Source organism: Typopeltis vanoorti, chromosome 22 (genome assembly GCF_054136105.1).
Source record: "Typopeltis vanoorti isolate ZY-2024b chromosome 22, IOZ_Tvanoo_1.0, whole genome shotgun sequence".
Lineage (NCBI taxonomy): Eukaryota > Metazoa > Arthropoda > Arachnida > Uropygi > Thelyphonidae > Typopeltis > Typopeltis vanoorti.
In genome coordinates, this window is record NC_143570.1 from 55,976,327 (window position 1) to 55,998,198 (window position 21,872).

The window sequence follows — 21,872 nt, forward strand, 5'->3', positions numbered from 1 at the left end:
AATAGATGTCTTGTCCTCTCCTGATCATTTGATTCTTATCTTCATTTAACAAGATCGCTCATTTACAATAACTCCTCCTCCTCCTTCTACTGGCCACACAACAAAAGTACCTGTTTGAATTTTTTTTGGCTCACAGTGGCGTCTCCTCTCTTATTCTAGTTTGTCTTCTATACTTACTATTTATTTTCTTAGAATGAGACTTATAGTCTTTAAGCAACTACTCTCCATCTCTTTTTACAAGTTTTCTATAATCTCTTTTTCATCTGCAATTCCTGTTTGATTTTCCTACTCATCTACTTTACTCCAAACAGCTTTATCTTTTTTCATTTGAGGTATATAATCTGCCAATGCTGCATTTTTTAACTAGGTTCCATGCACTACTGATCTCTCTCTCTCTCTTCAAATTTTTCACTTCCTGGTGTTGATCTAGGTTGATTTCCAAGTCTATTATAATTATCTATCTTATGATTCTACATATTCCTTGACACTTCCACATGCCTATTCATCCTCTCAGTGAAGACTATATGGTCACTCTCACTAAATGGGGACAAGGATGACACTTCATTCAAAATCAGATCCTATGATGATGCAATGACCAAATCCAAAATGTTACCATCTGTTCTGGAAGTGTTAAGAAATTTAGTTTCCTTAAATTTATATTCTGCTTCTTCTGCCCAGTTTATATTGATATAGTTGAAATCTGCCACAATGATTACTTGTTGCACACTTGTCAAACCAATTTGCCTAAACATTTCCTACATATCTATGTTCTTAAACCAATAGGAGCATCTCATGAAATATCCTGTCCTGTGCACTTCTACCTCGCTCTCAAAGTCATCAGTGCTATTTCCTTACAATTCTCTACCATGAAAGGACAAAGTTCATCACTTATAAAAATTAATATTCAACCCTCTTTCCCTTATTCTGATTACCATTGCTATTCTGATGAAATATGCTATACCTCTCTATTCCTCTAAGGACATCATCTTTTGTCTACCATGTTTCACTGACACCAATAATGCTCAGACAGGCTGAGTACATCAATGACACAAATAAATTCCCTTTATTTGATAATCCTAGTATTTGTATATAGAAAAACCAGTGCATGACTCTCCCCCAAGAGTCATGTACTAACCCTTCACAAGGCCATCCCTGCTACCTTCCACCGATTAGTTCTAGTTAACTTGCACTAACACTCTCATTTACCTAGACAGCAATTCTCCAAATGCTGCCTTATTCCAGGTTTAAATGTAACTGTTGTATACAATGAACTTCTAACACTCCAAGTATCCACATATTCCAGACCTCTCTTCTTAAACATTGTCATTATCATATCATTCTTGTTGCTTTGCTACACTCTGCATTATCTAAGCAACTATCTTCATCTTCCCTTTCATACTTTTCTGTTGCATGGTTTCTAACATCTCAAATGTTTTGCTGTCCAATTAACATTGCCTATGAAGCCATTCATGCCCATAATCACTATCATCTTATCCAGATTTTCAATTTACTTCATGGTACTCACTCTGCTAACATTCTACTCTGCACATCACAAATCAGAATCTCTATACATCAGCTCCTCACTCCTGGAAAATTTTATTCTTCCTCAAATAAACTGGTATGTGAAATAAAGCTTTTTCTATTACCATCTTCACAAGTTGTGAAGTATGTAATAAGTACTGATAGGGAGCATAGTTGTTTCACAAAACCACTTTATAAGAGTGACTGATTTCCTCACAATATTTTTTATTTTATTCATATTCGTGACATTTAACACATGCAAATGCTTCCTCAATAATCTCAATTTACATGGTGCTAGAATATTTCTAAGTAATTTACATTTTAGCTTGCTTCCAATAATGGCAAAAGAAGCAGGAAAGCATACTGCATAGTAAGGAATAGATACATTCATTAAAGATTACCAGGTGTCCATCCAAACTTACCCTTCAATAAATGTACGGTTAGCAAGTCTGATACAATGTTCCCACAGAAGATCACTTGCCTCTTTTGGAAGCGGAACTCTTTTAGATACATCAGCCAACCTTGCACTAAACACCTGTAATTCCTATAATGGAATGTGTTCACTTGTTATTCTTCTTATATTAAATTAACATGAATATTAACAATTAAAGTAAGTACATTAGGATAGAAGCATGTGTGCATAAACTTCTATATATGCATACACACAAGGGTGATGGGTAAGCCTCATCTCTCAAACTGAATTGCTAGCAAAACCAACTTCTGTTTGGTTGGCATGATAAACTTCTAATGAGAGTAATTAGAAGTTTGTCATGCAAGAATAACACATTTAATGCAATTATCACAGCAATCAGAGAAAGCTTCATCACACAAGGAACAGCATATTCAGTATGCAATTGCTTCTATGCATGTATTAACTTTCCTTTTTCTAACTCTTAGTAAGGGAATACCGTGCGTAGACATACAAATACAAAATTAATGACGGAAAATCTCACGTAAAAAGATTTTTTAATAGTATAATTTTCCCCTGTGTGTCACAGGTATCTTCAGTACATGTTAAGCTCAAATTAAACAATAACTGACAATTCCAAAAAGCGCCACCTAAGTAGCTAGTGTAAGATATTAGGTGTTAGGTGGCGCTTTTTGGAATTGTCAGTTATTGTTTAATTTGAGCTTAACATGTACTGAAGATGCCTGTGACACACAGGTGAAAATTATACTATTAAAAAATCTTTTTAAGTGAGATTTTCCGTCATTAATTTTGTATTTCCTTGTACTATAGGAGGAGAGAATATTTCAAAAGGCAGCAATGGAAAGGATGAATGAAGAGTTGAGAAATTTTTCTGTAAGAGTTTGGAGTTGAACTGCAAAGGAATGTTGAAAAGCTGCTAAATGAGTTTTAATAGATTTAGAAGAGAGAGGAAGAATTATCAATATCAATTCTAATGAAAAGTAACAATGGAAATATTTATATAAAATTTAAGCAGCAGAAACTGAACATCAGTGTAAATGAGACTGGAGTGAAGTGAACTGGTAAGATATGGGTAATTAATTAACCTAACTGCTCTCTCTTCTGTATCTAGTTAAGAATTTTTAGAGAATTCTTAGGAGCAAGAACAATATTCAATGGTTGGAGATTTGTATACAATTAACAGCTATTCAGATATAAGGAAGGACAGAGGAAAAATTTATCGACTGGCAAAATGTAGAAATAAAGCATCAAGATGAATATCGACTGGCAAAATGATCTGCCTCACATGTAGAAATTACATGTGAGGCAGATCAAAGACTGAAGGAGGAGTATTAAGGAAGGATGTGGATATAAGAAACAGATGGAGAATATACTTTGAAGTGTTCTTGAATGAGGAAAATGTGAGGACTCACAGAGAAGATGGGCAGCCTTATGAGGGGATGGTACAGAACATCAGTAGGGTGGAAGTTGAGAAGGCTGTAAAGAGGATGAAGAATGTAAAATCGGTGGGCCCTGGGATCCCAGTGGAGGCATGGAAGGCACTGGGGAAAGAGGGCACTGACCTGCTGTGGGAGCTGTTCATAAAAGTTTGCCAACAGGAAAAAATACCTGAGGAGTGGAGGAAAAGTACTCTTGTCCCTATACAAGGGTAAAAGGGGATGCACAAGACTGTAAGAATTACAGAGGAATAAAGTTGATGTCCCACACAATGAAAATCCTAGAAAGGGTTCTTGATGGAAGAATGAGGGAGGAGGTGGAGATTGCAAATGAGCAGTTTGGTTTCATGCCTGGTTGATCGATGACAGATGCTATCTTTGGGTTAAGGCAGATGATGGAAAAGTTTCAAGAGAAACAACAGGAGCTACATCTGGTGTTTACTGATCTGGAGAAAGCATATGATAGAGTGCCAAGTCTGGAGGTGTCTGAGGGAAAAGAAGGTACTGGAGAAATATGTCAGGTTGGTGCAGCAGATGTACAGAAATGTGAAGACAAGAGTTTGGACCTGCCCGGGAGAGACAGAAAGCTTTTAAGTGACAGATGGTTTACATCAAGGGTCAGCATTAAGTCCGTTCCTGTTAAATATTGTGATGGAGGTGGTGACAAAAGAGGTGAGAGAAGACGTGCCTTGGGCAATGTTGTATGCAGATGACATCATGCTATGCACAGAATCAAGAGAAGAAGTGGCAGGTAAATTGGAAAGATAGAGGAGAGTACTGGAAGAGAGAGGTATGAGGCTTAGAGAAGTAAGAGAGTACATGTGTTGCAAAAGGAATGGCAGCCAAGAGGCAGATCTGGAGCTAGAAGGAAATGTCATCAGAAAGGTTAGTGACTTTAGATATTTAGGTTCAAAGTGAAAGAGGATGGAGAGGCTGAGAAGGAAGTGGGATGCAGGATACAAGCTGGATGGAGGAACCTGAGAGAGAGAGAGAGAGGGCTGAAGTGCTAGAGGGTGCTGGTCAATTTGAAGGGAAAAATCTACAGGGCAGTGGTGAGACTAGCTATGATGTATGCTACGAAGACTGTTGCCCTGAGGAAAAATAACATTAGCAGGATGGAGGTAGCAGAGATGAGAATGCTTAGGTGGATGTGTGGTGTGACCAGAAAGGATCGTCTGAGAAATCACTATGTAAGGGAAATGGTGAAAGTTACGAACTTAGGAGCAAAGATACAGGAGGCAAAGTTGAGATGGTTTGGTCATGTGATGAGGTGGGAACACGAGTATGTGGGAAGAAAGGTCATGCAAATGGAGGTGCAGGGGAGGAGGAAGCACGGGCAGCCAAAGAAGAGATGGAGGGAGCTGGTGGAGGAGGACCTGAGGATGAAGAACTTAGATGTAGTTACAGCCCAAGACAGGAGGATGTGGAGGTCACCCATTAAAAACAGCAACCCTACTTAAGTGGGATAAGTTGAAGAAGAAGAACAGCTATTCAGATATAAAGCAATGCTATAAGTGAAAGAGAAAAACTAATTTTTTTTTTTTTTTTAATGTTAAAGAGGCAATATTTGTAATATGTTCATGACAAGAAATATTAGAAGTTAGAATTATCACAAAAAGAGAAATCTCATCTTATCTAGAAATTTGGATTGTCAAAAGTAAAAGGTTCTTTATTCTATTTCTTGCAAAAAAAAAAAAAAAACCCTTTCTAAAAGAAAAGAGTCCTTATTTGTAAGAAATAAAACAGAATTAATTTTACTAGCATTGAAATTAACAAGATTATCAGCTTCCATTGGAGAATGATTTGGAGATCAGAATTTACAACTGTAGAAGTGGATAATCATCAGCAAAACTATGTATTGGATTTGCTGTCAACTGGAGAAGACTGTTGATATACAGAAGGGAGAGAGCAGATGAAAGAGCATTATGTTGCAAAGCTTGAGGATAAAATATTCATCTGCCATCACATGTACTGTGCATCCAGAGAGAAACCTGGATGTGCAAAGATATCTGCACTGGGTTGCAGTGCAGATATCCTTGCACATCCAGGTTTCTCTCTGGATGCACAGTACAGGTGATGGCAGATGAATATTTTATCCTCAAAGATTGTGCAAAGATATCTGCACTGCAACCCAGTGCAGATATCTTTGCAAACTGATCAAATGCCTCAGAGATATCAGGAGTAACCACACTTGGGATTCATCAAATTTTTCCATAGCATTTTTCCAAAATTGGATGACATAAGCAAGAAGATCCCCTTTTGATTACCTGTGATGGAATCCATACTGACAATCATTTATTAGATGAGAGGCTTTGAGGCAGTACACAAGACAAGTATCCAGTTATCTCCATTAATTTAAGAAAGAGCTGAAGTGAGTCAAAGTGAGTTATCCATTCCTAAGAAGATTTGTCACTCTTCTTGAGAATGGATTAAATATGAGCTAATTTCTCATATTAGAATGCAAGAGTGGAATAGTAAAGAACAGGAAGGTGATATAGAACACAAGTCAATTCCAGAGCACACACCTTCAGAACAATTGAAGAAATGACATCAGGACTAGGAGACTTTTTCATATTCAGTTTGGTAAAGATTTTTCTGATCTCCCTTTGGTGAAAAATCAAATGGGACACTGAATGTTGTATGTGTGGTAAAGTAGCATGATATTTACCAAGATCATCTATACAAGAAAGAATGTGAGGTGAAGTAATTAATTGTTATCCACAGAAAATGTTTCTGTGGGTAACAATAAAATAGAACAATCTGAGTTCCAAATGGACAAAAAGTTAGGGTTAACAGCTTTGGTTAGAGAGAGAGAGAGCATGACTGATATTTGGGTATTTTTTATGCAACTCCCACAAAAGGTTTTTTTGTAAACTTATAGTTCATGTATAACCTGCAGTACATCAGTATATAGTACATATATAACATATAGCACTCTAATTCATTATCTATTTTTTTTTTATGAATTTTTTTTTTTTTACTCAATCTGGAAATGCTGATCTAGAGACCAAACATAGAACTTTTTCAAGGCATTTCAGGTCTCCAATAAGCAATCAGAAGTCTCTCATTGCATGATGAAATTCATCTCCCACCTAAAGACAATCACAAGCATCCACACCTACAGTAGCATTCAAATCCAAAGCCCTGTTGGTTAGAGAGTAGATACACCTGCCACTTGGATAAACATGCTTACTTGTCTTCGTGTGAAAAAAAAATTCAGTGTTCTTGTCTGCATTGACATCAATCTGTCATTTTTTTAAACCATTACTTATGAGAGCAGTCTGAAAAGTTCTCGGCCTAACAATGAAAAAACGAATTATGTTTTTTCATTGTTATTTTTCAACACAATCTCCCTAAAGACTAATATGCATCAGCACTATTATCCTGTCCCTGTAGTGGTTCTCAGTAAGATCTGCAAAATACCCCTCTACAGCTGCAATCATCTCTTGATTCGGAGAAAAACGCTGACTAGCGAGGAAGAGTTTTAGTTTTGGGAAGATATAAAAGTTTATCTATCTATATGTTCACTGGGCATCTACAGATGTCATATGGTCACTCCGATGCTTGGTGATGTGCCACACCAGGCCTCGCCATGTAGTCCTCTCGTTTGCTTTTCTGGCGGTCTCAACTCTCTGAAGATCAGTCACTCCACACACATACACACCAACAATCCATCTCATTGATGGTCTACCCCTTCCTCTTTTTCCAGGAACTTTACCTTCTATTACTGTTCTGAGAAGTCCCCCTTCCATCCCTTCTTCTATGTGCCTAAAATATGGCCGCAAGGAGATGTGCTTTGCATTATGGGAGATGCTGAGACAAGGAGTGATGAGAACTTGGTCCACATTTGCTCGGAGTTGCACCACCTTACCTCAGTCCTGAAGATATTTTCAGGCACAAACTTTGTTTGCTTACACTTGGATAAAGGATTAAACTAAATTTTTTATACATAATATTTTAACTTTCTTCTGTCAATATCATTAAGGAGCCTTAAAGTTCTACTGATCATTTCTAACACCCATTCATTTGTATGCCTTTCAGTATATGATATCCTCAACAGCCTTCTGTAACACCACATCTCAAGAGCAGATATCCGTTTCTTATCTGACTTCTTTAGGTTCCAAGTCTCACATCCATAAGTCGCTGCTGGAAAAATAACTACATCCTCGACTTTGTTCCCATGGAGATAGATCCATCCTTCCAGATTTTAGACATATCTCTGACTGTTGTTTTAGCCATTCCTAACCTTCTTCTGATATCTTCTGAACAGCAATTCTTCACATTAATAATGGATCCCAGGTACTCAAACTTGATGACTTCCTCAATTTTTTCTCCATTAAGGTACAGATGTTTCTCAAGAGCTTCTCTGTTTGAATTTCCTTTGAGAACCATAATCTTTGTCTTGCTAGGATTGAGTTGAAGTCCTCTGTTATTACTGATCTTGTTAACTTTGTCAAGAATTAGTCCTAGTTTTTCCATGTCATTACAAAGGAGTACTGTATCATCAGCATACCTCAGATTACTGATCAATCTGCCTCCTATCCTGAGCTCATCCAATAATTCATGCATGATGTCCTCTGCATATATACTAAAGATAGAAGTCAGAGGGAGCCAAATCTGGGGAACAGGGTGGATGTTCAAACAATTCATAGTGCAGATCCTGTAATTTTCCCATTGCCAAAACATTTTTGTGGGCAGGTGAATTTTCCTGATGAAAGATGATTTTTTTTTTCCTCCTGCAAACCAGGTCTTTTCTCACAAATTTTTTCGTCTAGTCTGGTTTAAAGATCGGAACAATATTCCCGGTTATTGTTTTACTCTTTTCAAGATAATTATTCAACTAAATGTCTTTAGCATCTCAAAACATAGATGCCATGACCTTTCCTGGCAACGCTATCAGCAAGATAGTGTTGCCAGGAAAGGAATGGAACCGACTTCGTCTTCTTTGGCACTGAACAACTAGCTTCTGTCCACTGTTTTGACGTCTGTTTTGAAATGATGAATCCAAGTCTCATCCATAGTAATAAATCGATGCACAAAATCAGTTTTATTCTTGTTAAAATCCTCCAAGCACTGTTCAGAGATTTTCATGCAAGTGCGTTTTTGATTTGCTGTGAGCAAGCACGGCACCCATCTTGCGCAAAGTTTTTTTCATTTGCAATTCTTCATGCAAAATACTTACTACACGTTCTTTTGAAATGCCTATAGTCTCAGCAATTTCACGCACTTTGACTCGCCGGTCCTCCAATACCATATCATGCACTTGATCAATGATTCTCGTTTTGTTACACTTTTTGGACGTCCTTCACGTGGATCAACTTCAAGGCTGGTACGGCCACTTTAAACTTGGCAGCCCATTTCTTAATTGTCAAAAACTAAGGAGAAGAGTGCCCATAAACTTTTATGAACTTCGAATGAATTTCTCTTGGCATTAAACCTTCTTTTACAAAGAATTTTATAACCGCACCATACTCAATTTTATCAATTTCAAGGGATACAGACAACACTTTTGTTTCCGACAGCTGTCTAAAACAAACTACTTGATAGAATGACTTGTAATTTCACATGGATGCTTATGACAGATGTACCAATTTAGAAAAAAAAACTTACCGAAGTGTTGCCATCTATGGTTGAGGACGAGAACTTTTCAGACCACCCTCATAGGTTCAAAGAAATGGTTCAAAAATTTTTTTTCTGTTTTTCAGTTGCTAATCTAGGTTGGAGGGAACTTACGATTATTTTAATATTACCTGCTTATAGGGCTGTTGTGGTAGCAATGGTGTGTAGGAGATCCCCAAGTTGAATTAAAGCAGAATTCATACATTTTGCAAATACAGGAGTATTCTACAGGAGTGGTACACATTTTGCAAAAACGTGTACCACTTTGCTGTAGAAAGCTTTGTCATTTCATTAAGTAAATTCTACTTGCCAAGAAATTAGATTCATGTTTAATCATCTAAAAATGTTTGTGCACGAAATACCTTCATGACTAGGCTACATGTATATAGAAGATGCTGACTTCACATTAAGTGCTTTGCAGGATACTGAAGTAACAGGTGTGAAGTCAATAGCCTCTATATAGAAGTAGCCTAGTTATGAAGATACTTCATGTGGAAAATTTGTTGTTTTCTTATACTTAGGTAAGGATTAACTAAGAATATAATTTATGGGAAAGATTGACATCAACTGGGTTTATATTGGCTTCTTCTGGGTGAATAAAATAGATACAAACAACTTAAACACTAAAACTGTTCATGAAAGGAATGAACCGAATACAACTGTATTTTTTTACAAGTACAGAAGAACGCATACATCACATGCATGGAGCGTGTATGATGTCAACTGTTGTTATGTAGGAACGTTCTGTAATTAGCAGCGAGATTTAACTCTGGAGTGCTTAGAGATCTTATGGGGGTCTTCCAAATATCAGCCAGAATTAATCCTTGGTTTCTATTAAGGTTATGTTTAGAATGGAGGACTGTTATGGCTTCTTTTATGATTTGGGAGCGGAAATCTTCCTCTAAATAGAACATGGAGCTTTTGTCCCATTCTATGGTATGGTTTGTCCTTGAGAAATTATGTGCTAACCCCGAATTGTCTTCTCTGTTGTTGTTTACATCTCCTACATGTTCTTTTTTTCTGATTTACAAACTTCTAGAGGTCTCACCAATATAGTTTAAACCGCATGAACAAGGGATGTTATAGACACCGCCATATTTGAAGAAAGCATGACTGTCTTTTGGATATCTTAAAAATTAGCGGATAGTCTTTAAAGGTTTAAAAGTCACTCATATTTCATGTGGCTTGAGGAGTGTAGCAATCTTTTTGGAAACTGTCCCAGCATAAGGAATGGAAATGGTGGATTTATAATGTATTTCTTCAGACTGTTGTTGTTGTGGGGTGTCACAATAAAAATGTTTTCCAAACATTTTTATTGTTTGAAAAAACACAGAAAAAGGTCTTTTTGAATACAATTGTATTTAACTTTGAATTTCTCTTGTTTTTTTTGAGACACACTGGTGTCTCAAAAAAACAACTCCTTCCATCACAAAATAAAATTTACCTTAGAACTTGAGAAGGACAAACAATTACCATTCCAAATACTTTAATTAAGAAACAAATGGATAGACATATCAGCTTTGCTGTCTAAAGCAAACCAACCAACATAGGTTGATACTTGCACTTCACATCTTCACCACATTTCTCAAAAATTAAGCATTGTATACATGCTAAAAAATAGGGCTGCTGGCATCACTACAGAAGATAAAGATCTCAAAGATGAACTATCCCACATATCAAAAAACCTCATAGACAATGGTTACCCAAAAAAATTGATCCACAAGATACTTTTCTGTGACCCCCCCACAACATCAATGTGAAGACATGCATTATAAATCCACCATCACCATTCCTTATGCTGGGACAGTTTCCAAAAAGATTGCTACACTCCTCAAGCCACATGAAATATGAGTGACTTTTAAACCTTTAAAGACTATCCGCCAATTTTTAAGATATCCGAAAGACAGTCATGCTTTCTTCAAATATGGCGGTGTCTATAACATCCCTTGTTCATGCGGTTTAAACTATATTGGTGAAACCTCTAGAAGTTTGGAAATCAGAAAACAAGAACATGTAGGAGATGTAAACAACAACAGAGAAGACAATTCAGGGTTAGCACATCATTTCTCAAGGACAAACCATACCATAGAATATGGGACAAAAGCTCCATGCTCTATTTAGAGGAAGATTTCTGCTCCCGAATCATAAAAGAAGAAGCCATAACAGTACTCCGTTCTAAACATAACCTCAATAGAAACCAAGGATTAATTCTGGTTGATATTTGGAAGACCCTCATAAGATCTCTAAGCACGCCAGAGTTAAATCTCGCTGCTAATTACAGAACGTTCCTACATAACAACAGTTGACATCATACATGCTCCATGCATGTGATGTATGTGTTCTTCTGTATTTGTAAAAAATACATTGTATTCGGTTAAAACAGTTTTAGTGTTTAAGTTGTTTTGTATCTATTTTATTCACCTTGAAGAAACCTACTATGGAAATCCACGTAGAGAGCCTTGGTTCTGAATGTTTTTGTGCAGATCCGGTCAGACTGCACTCATTGACTGCATGGGATGTCTATTGACTTCTTTCCAAGCAGTGTATCTCTATATGGATGAATGATTTCCTCATGGTGGACTGGACATGCTGACAAGCAGAACTGATCATTTGAATTTCTGAAATAATGCAGTCATTGTGTGCAGTCACTCTGCAGTCATTGTGTTAGCCGACAAATGGCAATTTTTACTTATTATCCATCCTACAGACATGTTTGGTGAGTGTGGTGGATCATTAACTGTGGGTAGCACTTGCAGTTGACTCCCTGTGCTTCCATCTCAGTATAGTATCATGGCTTGTTAGCCTAGGATGGCCCAATTTGTCACCAATTTGTTGAACAGATAGGCCTGCAACATGGCATCCTAACACAACACCTCTTTGAAACTCCACCAGTTCCCCTCTTGCAGCCATTTCATCTGGACGAAGTTGCACTGACTTGAAAGCACCATATTCCTCCAACTTACACCAGCTACAAACTTTGACTCGCTACATGACAGAATGGACCATGCCCATGGGATGTCTGTTGACTTCTTTCCAAGCAGTATATCTCTATGGATGAATGATTTTCTCATGGTGGACTGGACATTCTGACCTGCAGAACTCACCATTTGAATTTCTGAAATAATCATTAGATGCAATGCACCTGTCTCCCATACATAGCTTTATGTGTTTTTTATGAATAGTTTTGCACTATTCGTATAAAACATGCTATCAGTAGTACTTTCCTACTCAGAGAATTTTGTACAGTAAACAATGAAGTTGTCAAATTAACTTTAAATGTTGCATTGTTTCCTTTATCAGATCTTATATTTCTATCTTCTAAGTTAATTTTTACCATATCAATCCACCTATATATCTTGGTCTTCCTTTGGGTCTTTTTCCTTCTTTCAATGATTCAACCTCATCTATTAGTGTTGGCACTACCCCATAAAGTATTGTGACCATTAAAGTCACCCATCAAAAGTATGGGTTCAGGCAGTTGCGAGATAAGGTTATCAAGAAATCCCATGGAGAAGCGAATAGCTTCTGCTTCCAGAGAAGTATTAAGTTGGACCTGATGCTCCTTGATATTTAAGTTCTGAACATATCTCTTCATCAGGAACATCAAGGAGATCCCATACTGATATTACTCCTCTACACGAGTTAAGTGTTTTATGAGGTGTTACTGTAATTTCTATTCCATTCATTGTTGTTTCTCTCAGTAGTTTCTCGGAATGTTGCTGACACAATGTTTCCACAAGCACATCACCAGAATGCAATTTCTTAACAGTTTTGGGAGGTCCTGCCAGTCCTTCTAAACCTTTTTGAATAAAGAAGGGTGACATTTTCCCCTATCGGTTTTTCACATGTAGCATAAATGATTAAAAATGTTGGTACATTTATGTTAGCATCATATATCTTTTGTTTCTTACTTCTGTTTCCATATGCAGTATCTATGGTATCAGTACTTGATTGGGACTTTGTTATGGCCCCTGAAACATTTGAGGATGAGGGATTCATGCTCAAGTAGTTTTTGGTTCGGCACCAGAGCTCCCACACACCATGGAGCCACACATCGATGCCCACTGCCTGGCAAGCAATGACCACACTGATTTTAAAATTTAAGAAATTAGTGTTTTGACTAATTTCTCTCTTATTCCATATAAATTTATTCAGTTGACTTCTTACCATACTAGCTCTGTTGATTCTGTTCTCTATTTCAATATTTAATTTACCATCTTTACTAAAAATCGTGCCTAAGTAGTTGAAATGTTTCACTCGTTCTATAGGTTCTCCATTCACAATGCAATTGATATTTTCAATGATTCTGCCTATTTTCATTGTTTTTGTCTTGTTATTGCTGACCTTCATACCATATCTATTACAACAGCTACTCAATTTAGTCAGGGAATCTTGCAGACTTGTAGTGGATTTATTTAGAAGTATAACACTGTCCACATAAAGCAAAGAGCTGACATTAACATATCCAATTTTGAAATCAGGTTTAATACCACTTTCCGTCATAATGTGATCCATATAATAAATAAGAGAAGGGATAATGTATATCCTTGTCTGACACCAGATTTAACATTAAACCATCTTCCTGTATCTCCTTCAATTCTAACTCCTGACATACAACTCAAATAAAGACTAAGTATTGCTTGATATAATGCCCCATTGACACCATACAACTGTAGCGTTTTGAATAGCTTCTCTCTTGGTACCTTGTCATATGCCTTTTTCCAGATCTACAAAACTTAAATACAGATCATTGTTATATTCCCATGATTTCTCAACTATCTGTCGTAAAGTGAAGATCTGATCCTGACAGCCTCTATTTGGCCTGAATCCAGCTTGTTCTTCACTAAGCTTGTCTTCCACAATCCTTCTCAACCGTTTCTCAAGTATAGATGATATTCGACTCAAAGTCGAATATCATCTGCTGCCTTTCCACACTTCAGGCCTTTGATGGCTTTTTCTACTTCAAGTATGGATATGTATTCCTGATTGCATGCCTGTTGAGTGTTTTTTTTATCACTGTGCTATCACTGCTTGTTTCATTTAGCAATTTTTTGAAGTAATTACTCCATACCTCAAGGATATCTTTTTCTTTATTTTTCATGTCACCTTTGTCATCTCTATTTCCTTTAACAGCACTCTTTCCTCCATTTCTGAACTTCTTCAACAACCTCAAGAATATTTTGCCACCTTCTTGATATTTATTTTCTATGTTCTTAACAAAGTTTTCCGTGACTTTTGTTTAGCTAGTTTTACACAATGTTTTTCTGTAAAAATCTTATTTATATATTTATAAATTTTAAACTTATTTATAAATTTTACACAGTGTTTTTCAGTAAAATTCTCATTTTGCATGGGAAACCAAGGGCTTGGAACCAGAAACGAAAGAGGTGAAAGATCAGTACTGTCGACAGGGTGTAGCATAGAGATAGCCTGCCTCAAGGCACAGCTTAATAAGAGCGCTTGTTCGGCCATATTGTAATAGGCAGTATCACTATGCTAACAATTCCTGTTAGCGAAGCAAGTGCGGAAAATTTTTCCACACTTGCTTCGCTTTTTTTAATCAGTTTAAATTTTAAAATTTAAACTGATTAAAAATTATTTGCGAACAGCAATGACCCAAGAAAGATTGGTTGGTCTAGCAACTAAATCGATAGAAGTGGAGACATTGCTTATAATTTAAATTTAGAAGAGATTATAAACAGTTTTATTGTGTGATATCCCCTTACAGCAAATATTTCATTAATATTATTATGTAGTAGTTTTGCATTAATGTTTCTCTTGTAATAAAAACAAAATAGCAATTGGAGATTTTCTTAGAATCCACCACGAGCGATATTTAATTGTTTGCCTCAAGGCGCACTCTAATCTGGTGATGGCCCTGTGAAAGATTAATTAAATTCTGTGAAACCAATGACCTAATAATTGCCAACATACTATTTAAACATCCTCCCAGAAGACTACATACATGGAAAAGTCCTGGGGACATCTATAGAAACCAATCGATTATATAATAATAAGCAAAATATTCCGAAAAGCAATAACAAGCAAAAACATATCCTGGAGCAGACATAGAATCGGACCACAACCCAGTGATTGCAAAAATCAAAATAAAACTCAAGATACCAAGCCAACCATTCATAAGAGAAGCTTATAATTCAGACTCACTTAACAACCAAGAAGTTAAAGACTGCTTTATTAAAGAATTCACAAAATCCCTTAACAAATGTGACACCACAACTCACACAGAAAATAGAACACCAATTGATGAAATTAACATGAACTGGCAAACATTCAAGAATAGCATCAACGAAGCACCAAAAATACACTCCTTTGTCATTAAAAAGGAAAGGGAATAAACCTTGGATAAATGAAAAAATATTAAAGTTGATGGAACAAAGAAAAAAGTTAAAGAACAAACCTGAATATAAAAGCATGAATAAAGAAATAAAAAATAATGCAGGAAAGCCAAAGAGGAATGGATTAAGAATAAATGCACAGACATAGAAAACCTTGATAGAAAACACAGAAGCAGAGAAATGTATGAAAAGCTCAGAGAAATGACAAGGAAGACAAATACAGTAAATCATGCAAGTATCATTAGAGACTCAAGAGACCATATTCTAATGGGTAAAAAAGAAATCATGGAAAGATGAATTGAATACACAAGGAAATTATACAAGCAACAAAGAAATAATATTCCTGAATAGACTGATTTAGAAGGACAACCCATTTCCATTTTGTGAAGTTGAAAATGCGTCAGAAAACTAAAACCACATAAAGCTGCAGGAATATATAATATCTTGGCAGAATGGTTGAGGGCTCTCAATGAAGTAGGACTGAAATTTCTAACAAATTTATTCAATAAGATATACAAAACTGGATTTCTATCCAAAGATATTAATCACTCAATTTTCGTTCCAATTCCCAAGAAAACAAAAGCTATAAAATGTGAAGAGTTCAGGACAATTAGCCTCATCAGTCAAGTATCAAAAGTCCTCCTATATGTTATTCTTGAAAGAAATAAAAGAAAAATAAACATAGAAATAAATAATGCACAAAGTGGCTTCAAGGAAAATGTAGGTACAAGACAAGGTATTTTTAATGTCAGAACCATCATAGAAAGATATCTAGAAAAACAAAAAGATGTATACCTCTGCTTCATAGATTACAAAAAGGCATTCGACAATGTTCAACATGAGCAATCAAAAATAGGCAAGGACGGAAAAGACATTAGGCTAATAACTAATCTTTACTGGGAACAGAATGCATCTTTTGAGAATAAATAGAGAGACCTCAGAAGAATTCCCAGTTCAGAAAGGTGTGAGACAAGGCTGTATCCTGTCTCCGATTCTCTTTAACCTGTACACAGAAGAAATATTTAATAAAATTAGTAACCTCAAAGGAATCACTGTAGGGGGCAGAAATACTAATAACCTTTGATGCGCAGAAGACATTGTTCTTCTAGCTGAAAACAAATATGACTTCAAGACTCTTATAGAGGAAATCCTCAAGTACAGCGAACAATATGGCTTCAGTTTCAACTTTAAAAAGACAAAATTCATGATAATTTCAAGAGAAAAGGAAATACCAAAAATATACATGAATATACATGGAAATAAATTAGAACAGGTGCAAACATACACATACCTTGGATGCTTGATCACAGAGAAAGGAATGACAGAAGATGAAATTGGAAAAAGGATTAAAATTGCAAGGTCAATTTTCAACAATATTAAAAATCTACTGACATCTAGAGAATTAAATCGGAAAACAAGACTATGAATCTCCAAATGTTAAAAATGGCCCACGTTATTAAACGGAGTGGAGACATGGACACTATCCAATCTGAGTGTGAAAAAACCGGAGGCCTTTAAAATGTGGATGCTGTGAAGAATTATGAGGATATCATGGAAAGATAAAAAGACAAATGAAGAGGTACTAGAGATGGTAGGTGTAAACAGGAGCCTGATAAAAGAAATTAAAAACAGAAAAGTCAACTATTTCGGACATATTCTGAGACATAACTGCCTACAAAGGACACTTCTTGAAGGAACTGTTGAGGGAAAGAGAAGGAGAGGAAGACAAAGACTAGAGTGGATGAAAAATATAGCAGATTGGATCTATCTCTCATATGAGGAATGCAACAGAGAGGCAGAGAATAGGACATGGTGGAGGGACATGGTAGTCAATCTACTGACACCTGACAGGACACAGTGTTCAGCTTTCTTACATTTGTTTCTATATTCTCTAAGAGCACAAGCTGACTTATTTGCTGGGAACTGTTGATATGCTTTCTTCTTTTCCTTCAAGGCCTCTTTAACTTCCTGTGTCCACCATGGAGTTTTGATTTTTCTATTCTTGCAGACAATCTCACAACATGCCTCTCTGGCTGAAGCAATCAATGTTTTCTTCAGAGCTTGCCAATGAATCTCCTGTTCCTTCCTATTGTAGATAGGAAGTTATGTAATACTACCATATCCTGTATCACACCCCTTGAGGGTACATGGCAGGAATTTGATGATGACGATGATTGTTTGCTTTATGATATTTCCCAATTTAGATAGAAACATACTGTTAAGTCAAGATCTAATTATACACAAAGAATAATAGCTATATCTTAATAACAGAAATATCTTATCTGATATTTCATGCTAACTACTGAACTACTTTACCACATAAACAGTACACTCACTTTCAAGAGAACATCAACATAGTAGCTATGTTGTGACATTATGTCATGAATGTCCCACCTCACACCCCCCATCAGATTAAGAACTTGTTCATAATCTACAGCTCTAGAAGCAACTGTCATGTACACTGGTCTTCTTAATTCCACTGCTGTGCTAATGGTCTGAAAGAAAAAGCATACAGTTACTATTACTACATTTATTTTAACATAGGTAAATTTCTAATTTTTGATTTCAGAACTGTCAAGCACATTTGCATATAGATCAGAAGGTACAATTATCTTTTAATTTTTTCAGGAAATGACAATGTATACTAGAATATTAATTCAAAACTTTAATCAGTACTGTCCTATATTTTGGCAATGTTATGTAGTCTGTTTGGTTTTAAATTGCCACTGTGGTTCTAAACCAAACAGACTACACAGGTGAGCTTGCCTCTTTACTTTTAGATCGGTCTAACTATCTCCCTATAGAATATGATCCCACTGGGTCCCAAATCAGAACATTCCATAGGTTCCTTAAGAAGGTTACCTCTTGGCCTTTGGAAGTGACTAACAGACTAAAACCTTTTAACTCTAGACACCCTCGAATATATGGACTACTAAAAATCCATAAGCAGAATATACCATTACGTCCCATTGTGGATGGTATCAATTCCCCAACATACAAATTAATCAAACATTTAGTCAAAGTGCTTACACAATATACTGGCAACATACCTTCAGACAGAAAACTCAGCCCACTTTAATGCCAGTATTGAAAACCTCTCACTCCAACACACTGACATAATGGTCAGTTTTGATGTCTCCTCCCTATTCACCAATGTCGAACTCAAAGATACCCTAGACCTCATTCAAGCCAAATTTCCTTCCGAGATCTCAGCCTTATTTCAGTTCACCATGAACTCAGTATTTTGTTTGGCAAGGAAAATTCTACAAACAGATAGAGGGGGACAGCCATGGGTTCTCCACTTTCTTACATTTGTCTCTGTATTCCACCCTGGGCCAATTTTTTTTGAGACCTTCGAAGAAAAAGCCTTAAACTTTGTCCAACATAAACCCACTGTTTAGCTATGCTATGTGGATGATGTGTTCACTATTTGGACCCATGGCCTGGATACATTCCACCATTTCTAAACACACTTAAACAATCAACACCCCAGGATCCAGTTTACCTTGGAAAAGAAAAACAACAACAACGGTCTCCCTTTCCTAGACACTCTGATTACATGCTAGCATCGTGGATCCCTGGCTTTCTCTGTTTACAGAAAACCTACACATACAGGTAGATACATTCACCCCCCCCCCCCCCACCAACAATATGGGATTACAAAACCCTATATAACAGGGCAAAATTAATCAGTTCAGATAACAATGCTATATGCTCTAACTACTGAACTCAATCCTATCCTTAACACCTTCTTAGCCAATGGCTATAACCCCCAAAAATATTAAAACCAGTTAGCCACACCCCCCCCCCTTCTTCGTAACAGAGATTACTCTAAATCTATCACCATTCCTTATATCTGGTACATCCGAAAAACTAACAAAAATCCTAAAAAATCTGACCTCACAACTAGTTACAAACCACATAAGAAATTGGCATCTGCTCCACCAAAGACCAGTCACTTCCCCTAGACCTACCTGGAGTATGCCACGTCCCATGCAGTTGCAAACTATCCTACTACAGCCAAACAGGCGATAGCAGGATATCCGAACACAAGGAATACATCTGGTTTCACCAATACAGCCACTCCAATGCATGGTCAGCATGTCCTGACCATGCACTGGAAACCCACCACAGAATATGCTGGAAGAAGGCCACTTTATTATACTGCAGCAAGTACATATATGAAAGATTCTTCCTTGAATTGGCCTCAGCACTGAAAAACTTCAAAAACCTCAATAAATTTGGGTGCATGAGACTGCCCCAAATTTGGGAAGCTTGCATTCTAAGAACATCAGCCTAACAGCCAACACAACCCAATTTAGCCTGCTAGGGGGCACATTTAAGACTCTAGGACTGACTCAGTTGCCTTTCTTCAGTCTCATTTGCTTAGTGTTAGTGCCTGTGTGCACATATCATTATCTGTGATCCCTAAAGATGGCAATGTAACATTGCTGTGTTTAATTAAATTGTTTTTAAAGTGTTTAATTAACATTCTAGTATACTTTGTAATTTCCTGAAAAAATTAAAAGCTATGTATAACCAATGTATAAGTTTATCTACAAGAGGTACAACTATCATTTGTCTTTTGTTGATTATTGTAGAATGTTTATCATTCTTGTAGAAAAACAAACTGTTCTTCCAATTTCCAAGTGATTAGAGTTTGGCTGTTCTATATTTTGTGTTACCATTTCAACAGATAACGCATATATTCAGTTTTTAAAATGCATTTAAATTGATATTATATATATTCCTTTATAATGAAGATGAAAATAAAACTTATTAGCTATGCAATAATACAAAATCATTTTTGCTCATCTGATATTGCGATCCTATATTATCTGAAACACATTCTTGCTTTTTTGCTTTCCTATATGTTGCACAAAGTATATCATTACTTACGACAATCCAAGAAAATAACATATTCAATGTAATTCTGAAGCCATTTACACAGAAGGAGATACCTAATATCAAGTATTTTACTTGATATCAAGGATCAATATAAAACACCTAATATCTCTCAGATCCATAAGTTAAAAATGGTTTGAACACTGTCTTGTATACAGCTAATTTAGTGTTCTGACTAATTTCTCTCTTATACCATATGAATTTATTCAGTTGACTTCCTACCATACCAGCTTTGTGGATTCTGTTGTCTATTTTCATATTTAACTAACCATCTTCACTAAAAATCGTGCCTAAGTAGCTGAAATGTTTTACTTATTCCGCAGGTTCTTCATTCAAAACACAGTTGATATTTTCAACGATTCTGCCTATTTTCATTGTCTTTGTCTTTTTATTGCTGACCTTCATACATATCTATTAAAACAATTATTCAATTTATTCAAGGAATCTTGCATTTTCGTAGCAGATTTATTGATAAGTATAACATCGTCTGCATAAAGCAAACAGCTGACATTAATATCTCCAATTTTGATACCAGGTTTAAAACCACTTTCCTTCATAATATGATCCATATAGATAACGAATAACAGAAGGGAATATATACATCCTTGTCTCACAGCAGATTTAACATTAAACCATCTTCCTGTACTTCCTTCAATCCTAACTGCTGATTTACAACTCAAATAATGACTAAGTATTGCTTGATATAATGCCCCATCGACACCATATTACTGTAGCGTACTGAATAGCTTCTCTCTTGTCACCTTGTCATATGACTTTTCCAGATCGACAAAACTTAAATACAGAGCTTTGTTATATTCCCATGATTTCTCGACTATTTGTTGTAAAGTTAAGATCTGATCTTGCCAGCCTCTATTTGACCTGAATCTAGCTTGTCCTTCACCAAGCTTTTCTTCCACAATTCTTCTCAACCGTTTCTCAAGTATACTAGTATAAATCTTACCAGGAACACTCAGTAGGGAAATACCTCTGTAATTCTCACATTAAGTTTTATTTCCCTTTTTATATATCGGTTCTATGAGAGCTCTACTCAAATCATCGGGAATTCATCCCTCTGTCCAGGCTTTCTGAACTATGCAGCGCGGCCACTGTAAGACTCTTATACCACCATACTTGAGCATTTCTGGTTGAATATCATCTACTCCTGCTGCCTTTCCACATTTCAAGCCTCTGATGGCTTTTTCTACTTCAAGTATGGATATGTATTCCTGACTATATGCCTGTTGAGTGCCTTTTACCACTGTGCTATCACTGCTTGTTTCATTTAGCAGTTATTCAAAGTAATTACTCCATACTTCAAGGATATCTTTTTCTCCTGTTTTCATGTTGCCTTTATAATCTCTAATTCCTTTTACAGCACTCTTTCCTCCATTTCTGAGCTTCTTCAACAACCTCCAGAATATTTTGCCACCTTCTTGATATTTATTTTCTATGTTCTTGCCAAAGTCCTCCCATGACTTTTGTTTAGCTAGTTTTACACAGTGTTTAGCTTTCTCTCTGTATTCTCTAAGCGCACAAGCTGACTTATTTGCCAGGAACTTTTGACATGCTTCTTCTTTTCCTTCACTGCCTCTTTAACTTCCTGCA

General features: G+C 36.3%; 1 protein-coding gene across 1 annotated transcript in view; it reads right to left on the bottom strand.

Annotated features, from left to right (window-relative positions):
- Vps50 (vacuolar protein sorting 50) overlaps positions 1-21,872 on the bottom strand; it is a 664,618-nt gene that overhangs the window by 37,800 nt on the left and 604,946 nt on the right. The window contains exons 23-24 of the mRNA XM_090411754.1: positions 17,699-17,857; positions 1,944-2,065 (exon numbers count right to left, since the gene is read on the bottom strand). Coding sequence (XP_090267880.1) covers positions 1,944-2,065; positions 17,699-17,857 — 281 coding nt within the window. The remainder of the gene's footprint in view (positions 1-1,943; positions 2,066-17,698; positions 17,858-21,872) is intronic.